Raw genomic sequence first — 9,313 nt, 5'->3', positions numbered from 1 at the left:
GCTGGTCGTAAATAGAAATAATCTGTTCTCGGGTCAAGCTGTGAGCATCATATAGATAAAATAAGTTTATCACAGGTAAAAAAAATAAATGTCACCTCTCGTCGACACAGGGTCCTACTCCAAGTTTCTTCCATACATCATCTTGGGAAGTTTCGCAGTTTTGGCCGCCCTCGCCACCATTCTCCTTCCTGAGAGTTTTGGGCGACCTCTTCCTGACAGCATGCAGGACATGCGCAAGAGGGAACGGTACGTCACCCTCACGTGTTTTCCTGGAAAAGGAAGTACAAACCCCGTTCCCATATGAGTTGGGAAATTGTGTTAGATGTAAATATAAACGGAATACAATGATTTGCAAATCCTTTTTAACCCATATTCAATTGAATGCACTACAAAGACAAGATATTTGATGTTCAAACTCATAAAAAAAATTTTTTTTTGCAAATAATAATTAACTTAGAATTTCATGGCTGCAACACGTGCCAAAGTAGTTGGGAAAGGGCATGTTCACCGCTGTGTTACATGGCCTTTCCTTTTAACAACACTCAGTAAATGTTTGGGAACTGAGGAGACACATTTTCAGGTGGAATTCTTTCCCATTCTTGCTTGATGTGCAGCTTAAGGTGTTCAACAGTTTGGGGTCTCCGTTGTGGTATTTAAGGCTTCATAATGCGCCAAACATTTTCAATGGGAGACAGGTCTGGACTACAGGCAGGCCTGTCTAGTACCCGCACTCTTTTACTATGAAGCCACGTTGATGTAACACGTGGCTTGGCATTGTCTTGCTGAAATAAGCAGGGGCGTCCATGATAACATTGCTTGGATGGCAACATATGTTGCTCCAAAACCTGTATGTACCTTTCAGCATTAATGGCGCCTTCACAGATGTGTAAGTTACCCATGTCTTGGGCACTAATACACCCCCATACCATCACAGATGCTGGCTTTTGAACTTTGCGCCTATAACAATTCGGATGGTTTTTTTCCCCTTTGGTCCGGAGGACACGACGTCCACAGTTTCCAAAAACAATTTGAAATGTGGACTCGTCAGACCACAGAACACTTTTCCACTTGGTATCAGTCCATCTTAGATGAGCTCAGGCCCAGCGAAGCCGACGGCGTTTCTGGGTGTTGTTGATAAACGGTTTTCGCCTTGCATAGGAGAGTTTTAACTTACACTTACAGATGTAGCGACCAACTGTAGTTACTGACAATGGCTTTCTGAAGTGTTCCTGAGCCCATGTGGTGATATCCTTTACACACTGATGTCGCTTGTTGATGCAGTACAGCCTGAGGGATCGAAGGTCACGGGCGCTGCTTATGTGCAGTGATTTCTCCAGATTCTCTGAACCCTTTGATGATATTACGGACCGTAGATGGTGAAATCCCTAAATTCCTTGCAATAGCTGGTTGAGAAAGGTTTTTCTTAAACTGTTCAACAATTTGCTCACGCATTTGTTGACAAAGCGGTGACCCTCGCCCCATCCTTGTTTGTGAATGACTGAGCATTTCATGGAATCTACTTTTATACCCAATCATGGCACCCACCTGTTCCCAATTTGTCTGCACACCTGTGGGATGTTCCAAATAAGTGTTTGATGAGCATTCCTCAACTTTATCAGTATTTATTGCCATCTTTCCCAACTTCTTTGTCACGTGTTGCTGGCATCAAATTCTAAAGTTAATGATTATTTGCAAAAAAAAAAATGTTTATCAGTTTGAACATCAAATATGTTGTCTTTGTAGCATATTCAACTGAATATGGGTTGAAAATGATTTGCAAATCATAGTTTTCCGTTTATATTTACATCTAACACAACTTCCCAACTCATATGGAAACGGGGTTTGTACATGTAAATCGTTATTTGCATATTTAAATCATGCTAAAGTACACGGTTGTGTTTTCCCGCAGCATCAAGTGCCCCTGCATGCCGAAAGCTGAGACTCCTGTGACTGTGGTACTTCTGGAAAATGCCAAAGCATGAAATGTAACGTACACACTACTGTAGGGGTGTAACGGGACGCCATCAAAAGAGCTGCATTCATTTTTTGCGACAGTCACAACAAGCATAGCAAGCAAGAAAAATAGAAAACTGCATAGCTTTTGTGCAAAAATTTTTTTTTTTAAAGTAAACCAATAAACTGCAAACAGCTGACAGGTAATTTCACAATGAACAAAATCTTGTGAAATTGAAAAATAATTTAGTCATATACCGCATTTTCACACCGGATTATAAGGCTCACTGCTGATTAATGGTCTATGTTCGATCTTTTTTCCTATATAAGGCGCACCGGATTATAGAACGCATTAAAGGAGTCATATTATTATTATTTATTTTCTAAATGTATAACACTTCCTTGTGGTCTACATAACATGTAATGGTGGTTCTTTGGTCAAAATATTGCATAGATTATGTTTTACAGACCGTCTTTAAGCTGCTTTCTGACAGTCACTTCCGAATTTACGTGGCTCACCTTCGGCAGCGTCTTCTCCCCGTCATCTTTGTTGTAGCGGTGCAGCGTGCAAAGACGGGAGTGGAAGAAGTGTCAAAAGATTTTTTAATGACATTCAGACGTTACTTAAATCAATAACGGAGCAGCATCTTCTCATCCGGAAACAACAACGCCGGAAATGTGTCCCGTGAAAAACCGTCCAACCGGAACTCTCTAATAACTAATGTTCCTTGGGTGAATAATGTAAACTCACTACACCGGTATGTTTTAGTGCTTTCATGGCAAGTTTACTGACAGATATAAGTAATAACTTTACACTACTTTATATTAGAACATGGCAACAGCGGAGGATGAATATCACATAAGAAGAAGATAGAGAAAAAGAAGAAGCTTATCGACTACGGTTTTGGCACGGACTACAAGGCGCACAATTTTTCAGGATTTATGCAGATCCCAAATACAGATCAGCGGGTACCAGAAGGTAAGAAAAGTTGCTTTCGCATAATATTGCGAAACAAAATGCCAGATAATATGTCTTACCTTATACACAGACCATTATAATACTCGTATGTTGAAGCACAGTACAATCCATCAAGCGGTGCGGCTTCATAGCTTACCAAAGTTGTACTAAAAACATTTTGATAGTTTTTTGAGCACCGTCTGTAATGTTCTATATTTTCCAATGGAACATATAAAATGTTGGTGTTTTACTTGAGTCATATTGCAGTCTACATGTATTTCTTATGTGTGACTGCCATCTACTGGTCACACTCATCATTGCACCATGTACCAAATAAAATTGCTTCGAGGTCTGTAAGCACAACCAGAACTATTCCGTACATTAGGCGCACCGCGTTATAAGACGCACTGTCGAGTTTTGAGAGAGAAAAAAATGATTTTAAGTGCGCCTTATAGTCTGGAAAATACGGTAACCATTTTCATCTACTACAGCGCCAACCTTTCTGGTATTATTTTATTCTTTGCTTTTTCACTCTTCCTCACAATATGACTACTTTCATCTTATAAAATGGTGACTTTTTTCATAATATTTTGAGTTTTTCCCGAATAAATTTGCAGTATTTTGCCCTAAAAAAAGTTGTTTCTCATGCAAGCACAGCTTTTTTTTTTACACAGAAAAATTGTGACTTTCATTTTGTACAATTGCAATCACTTGATGTAAAATTAGAATTTTTCGGAATATTCCAACCTATTCTCCCCGTATAGGTTGTATTCACCTGAATTAACTTTGCCAAACTCGAAGTAGTAAGCCAGCGTTCTTTCTCGAAGAAAAATGCCCTATGCTGGCGTTGTTTTCGGTTGTTGGGGCCGTTGAAATCGCGAAAAGGATTAACGTTTCTTTGAAAGGTAATCAAGAAGGGCGAAATATGTCAAGATTTTACGGAAGACGGCGAAAACAATGGGATGCAAGGGAGCAGAGTCGAAGAACGCACAAGTTTGCAGTGATCACTTCGTTGACGCTTTGTTCGATATACTTTTATCATATATTATTTCCCACTTAAGTATTATCTTGATATTATTTGTATTTATTAAAACACATTTTTGCTACGAGTGTTTCGTAAAGCAAGCATCAACTCGGCAAGTCTAGATAAAAGAAAGCAAATGTGAGCAAAACCTAAAAGAGTTAAGCTTTTATCAAAGGCAGCAATCATAAATTAATCTTTCAGCACATACACAATGTTGACATCTGTGGTTATATTTTGATAAACAATCATAAATGAAGCTTTCAGCACATACACAATGTTGACTATCTGTAGTTAAATTTTGATAAACAATCATAAATGAATCTTTCAGCACGTACACAATGTTAACATCTGTAGTTAAATTTTGATGAACTATCATAAATTAATCTTTAAGCACATACACAATGTTTATATCTGTAGTTATATTTTGATAAACAATCATAAATGAATCTTTCAGCACATACACAATGTTGACATCTGTAGTTAAATTTTGATAAACAATCATAAATGAAGCTTTCAGCACATACACAATGTTGACATCTATAATTATATTTTGATAAACAATCAATGCAGCTGAGATAGGCTCCAGCACCCCCGCGACCCCGAACGGGACAAGCGGTAGAAAATGAATGGATCATAAATGAATCTTTTAGCACATACACAATGTTGACATCTGTAGTTATATTTTGATAAACAATCATAAATTAATCTTTCAGCACACACACAATGTTGACATCTATAGTTATATTTTGATAAACAATCAATGCAGCTGAGACAGGCTCCAGCACCTCCGCGACCCCGAACGGGACAAGCGGTAGAAAATGAATGGATTATACATGAATCTTTCAGCACTTACACAATGTTGACATCTTTAGTTATATTTTGATAAACACTCATAAATGAAGCTTTTAGCACATACACAATGTTTACATCTATAGTTATATTTTGATAAACAATCATAAATGAATCTTTCAGCACTTACACAATGTTTATATCTATAGTTATATTTTGATAAAGACGGGGGAAAACATGCCACTCCACTGGTAAGCGGCGCGTGCAACAGCAACAAACATGGCTGTAGACGCAAAGTTAAATCAAGAAATTCAATCTTACCCGAGCAAAAATGATGCATATTTATCCGGTAAAGTCTTAATACGAATTTCTTTGACTCAACCACACGCAAATAAGTTGTAGACCTCCATGCTTTTCCAAGTTTTCATCTGTTTTGTCGTGTAGAATGGTGTCTGTAGCACAAGATAGTTTGATATGTCTGGGAACGCGCCCAACAGATAATCTTTGATATAACTTATAACAAAGCATTTTTTGAAAACTTATTTTTTTTGCCCGTATCTGCTTTTTCTGGAAAGATCTAGGCCCCTTGCATACTCAGGTAGTTCACTTTATATTTGCGGCAGAGTAGGCATGTTGGTTTGGTGGCCCTCCACTTCGTTTACTTCCGAACAAAAGTCTTATGACTGAATACAAGCTATTTGCGATATTTTATTATAAAATAATTTTGACTTTCGTCTTGTAAAATTGCAATCATTTCCTGTAAAGTTTGGACTTTTTCAAATAATTCCGACATTTCCCCCCAGTAAATTTGTAGCGTTTTCATGAAAATTGATTTTTTCTCTTATAAGCCGAACTTTTTGTATAAATTGCCAATTGTTTCTTATCATTTTCTTATGTTTTTTCTTTTCTTCTTGTAAATGTTCCACTTTATTCATAATCTGAATTTATTCTCATAACATTGCCATCTTATAACTTCTTTTGTATTGTATAAAAATGTTAATCTCGTCTTTCATAACAAATAATATATAACAGTTAAGGTTGGTTTTTAGTGCAAACAAGGCAAAGTTTAAAGCGTGTTAATGATTATTTTACTTGTGAGAAAGCTTATTCTTGGTTAAAGTGCTTTTTACATAGTTCAATTCTCACTTTCTATTAACAAGACTACCATCTTATCCACCTGTTTTTATTGTTTATGTATTTTACAGAGAAGGCCAAGATTTCCCAAACCGAATACTTTAACCACAAAACGGGGTTTTCAAGCACCAGATTCTCCTTGGCACCATTGCTGTATTAGTTTAGCAAGTAGTTACGTGACACAAGTAACATGGTTACATGTACCGTTACACTCCTACACAATGTACACAATTGTTTACATTTTTTTTTAAACTTCTTCTGACATTCCATGGAAAATCTGCACTGTTAATTTTAGGGTTACAAATTAAAAAGTGCTGCAGGTTATTTTTTCAGTGGATTTATAACTTTGCGGAGTTTGAATTATGTGATGTAATTCTATATTTCAATGTAAAAGAGCTGATACCGACACGCCCAGTGAGGCTGTATGCGCACAATGACAATGGTGGTTGATGTAACGTTTTCTTTTCATTTTGAAAGCTTGTTGCAATGGTTTGGTTTGTTTTGATGTTTTGTTTTTTTCTGTTTGTATAGTTTTTACCGGTATTGTAAATGTTTTTCCATGTAAACCAGGTAAAATGTTCAAACCAACATTGTTTTACATGTTGTTAAAGGTGCTGATAGCTTTAAATAAACAAACATCAGGTAATTACAGTGTAACCTCGATTTACGAACCTAATTGGTTCTTGTACATTGTTCGCCAACCGAAAACATTTGCATAGTGAAACAGATTTACCCATAAGAAACAATGTAAATTGGTTCCAGCCTCGACAAAAGTCCCTGTTTTATATTAAAAATGCATACTTTGAAGACACTAATAATGTGTTTATAAACTATATAGTCAAGGTTTCTGTGGTTTATCCCTTATACAGTGCTCAATACCGGGGTAGAGCAGAATATACGTTAGGTCAGGAAAAACACAAGAGGCTATATCATCCCTACAAGCCTGTTTCGTAGGTTTCCCTGATCGTCAGAGGATTTTTTTTTTTTATGAAATCCCCTGACGAGTAGGGAAACCTACGAAACAGGCTTGTAGGGATGATATAGCCTCTTGTATTTTTCCTGACCTAACGTATATATAAACTATAAATATATATACATATCATTTCTCAACAATCTCTTTTGTGTTGTGTTGATGTGTCTGCACACACACAAAAGTTCCTTTGGTGCTTTCCAAAATGTTACCAAACATGTTACAATAAAAACAAAAATGATAATCCTTTTACCTTGTGTCCTTGAATATTTGTTTTAAATCCCATCTTAAAACTTATTTATACACCCTAGCCTTTAAATAGGCCCCTTTTTAGACCGGTTGATCTGCCGTTTCTCTTTTCTGCTCTGCCTCCCTCTCCTGCGTGGAGAGGTTATCAGGTGGCCTCAGATCAGCTTCCACGAAGGAAGGGACCCGGGGTGCGTCAGTCGGTGGCGTCTCTGCACTGCTGACTTGTCTACATGCAAGAGGATCCCCTGCTGGCCTCACTATGAACTGCACTCTCACATTATTACCTGTATCCACATGACATCCATTGCACCGGGCACCGAAGGAGGGTCTCCACATCTACAGTCCCTTCCAAGGTTTCTCGTTGTCCCCATTCGGTTGAGTTTTTTTCTTGCCCTAATGTGGGATCTGAACAGAGGTTGTCATTGTGGCTTGTGCAGCCCTTTGAGACATGTGTGATTAAGAGCTATATACACTATATTGCCAAAAGTATTTGGCCACCTGCCTTGACTCGCATATGAACATGAAGTGCCATCCCATTCCTAACCTATAGGGTTCAATATGATGTCAGTCCACCTTTTGCAGCTATTACAGCTTCAACTCTTCTGGGAAGGCTGTCCACAAGGTTGCGCAGTGTGTTTATAGGAATTGTCCACCATTCTTCCAAAAGCGCATTGGTGAGGTCACACACTGATGTTGGTTGAGAAGGCCTGGCTCTCAGTCTCTGTTCTAATTCATCCCAAAGGTGTTCTATCGGGTTCAGGTCAGGACTCTGTGCAGGCCAGTCAAGTTCATCTACACCAGACTCTGTTATCCATGTCTTTATGGACCTTGCTTTGTGCACTGGAAGAGGAAGGGGCCCGCTCCAAACTGTTCCCACAAGGTTGAGAGCATGGAATTGTCCAAAATGTTTTGGTATCCTGGAGCATTCAAAGTTCCTTTCACTGGAACTAAGGGGCCAAGCCCAACTCATGAAAAACAACCCCACACCATAATTCCTTCTCCACCAAATTTCACACTCTGCACAATGCAGTCCGAAATGTAGCGTTCTCCTGGCAACATCCAAACCCAGACTCATCCATCAGATTGCCAGATGGACAAGAGTGATTCATTACTCCAGAGAACGTGTCTCCACTGTTCTAGAGTCCTGTGCCTACGTGCTTTACACCACTGCATCCGACGCTTTGCATTGGACTTGGTGATGTATGGCTTAGAAGCAGCTGCTCGGCCATGGAAACCCATTCCATGAAGCTCTCTGCTTACTGTACGTGGGCTAATTGGAAGGTCACATGAAGTTTGGAGCTCTGTAGCAACTGACCGTGCAGAAAGTCTTTGCACTATGCGCTTCAGCATCTGCTGACCCCTCTCTGTCAGTTTACATGGCCTATCACTTGGTGGCTGAGTTGCTGTTGTTCCCAAACTCTTCCATTTTCTTATAATAAAGCCGACAGTTGACTTTGGAATATTTAGGAGCGAGGAAATTTCGACTGGATTTGTTGCACGGGTGGCATCCTATGACAGTATCACTGAGCTCCAGAGAGTGGTCCATTCTTTCACAAATGTTTGTAGAAACAGTCTCCATGCCAAGTGATTAGAACACCTGATTCTCATCATTTGGATGGGTGGCCAAATACTTTTGGCAATATAGTTTAAGTAAACTTTGATTGATTGATTGATTGATTAATTGATCAATTGTTGAATAGTCTGGGAGTGGTAAACAAGCATAGCGTTACCTTACAGCCACCGCTAGGGTTAGCACAAACTAGCAGTGTGAGGTGGATTCGTCTTTACCTTGACCAGGATGGGCTGCTGCGACAACTTGTCCCTCCTGAAAGTTTGAAACTATTGATTTATCAGCAGCTACATGAGGAAATGAGGCATTTAGGTGCTGATAAGATGGTCCACTTGGTCAGAACAAAGATGAGATAAGAAATGGAGCACTATGTGACAAGAGTCTGTCGCTGCTTAAAGCAAAATAAACCAAACAGAACAACAAAGACATCCTTGCAAAGTATAACAACAACCGCTTCATTCGAAATTATTTCAATTGATTATCTGCATTTGGAGAGAAGTAAAGGTGGAGTGGAGTATATTTTAGTGTTAATCAATCATTTCACAAAATTTGCCCACACCAAACAAGTCAGGCAAAACAGCAGCACGCAAGATCTTTGATGACTTTCTCTTTAGATTCGGATTTCCTGGAAAGATCCATCATGACCAAGGAAAATAATTTGGGAAT

The 9,313-nt window shown here is 38.7% G+C and overlaps 1 protein-coding gene across 1 annotated transcript in view; it reads left to right on the top strand.

Moving 5' to 3' along the window:
• LOC133579739 (solute carrier family 22 member 4-like) overlaps positions 1–4,879 on the top strand; it is a 30,081-nt gene extending 25,202 nt beyond the window's left edge. The window contains exons 10-11 of the mRNA XM_061934113.2: positions 111–246; positions 1,910–4,879. Coding sequence (XP_061790097.1) covers positions 111–246; positions 1,910–1,982 — 209 coding nt within the window. The 3' untranslated portion in view covers positions 1,983–4,879. The remainder of the gene's footprint in view (positions 1–110; positions 247–1,909) is intronic.
• The last annotated feature ends 4,434 nt before the right edge of the window (positions 4,880–9,313 follow it).

The sequence above is a fragment of the Nerophis lumbriciformis genome, linkage group LG03 (assembly GCF_033978685.3).
Source record: "Nerophis lumbriciformis linkage group LG03, RoL_Nlum_v2.1, whole genome shotgun sequence".
NCBI lineage: Eukaryota > Metazoa > Chordata > Actinopteri > Syngnathiformes > Syngnathidae > Nerophis > Nerophis lumbriciformis.
Note: the sequence above shows the minus strand (reverse complement) of the source record. Positions and strands in the feature narration are given on the sequence as shown.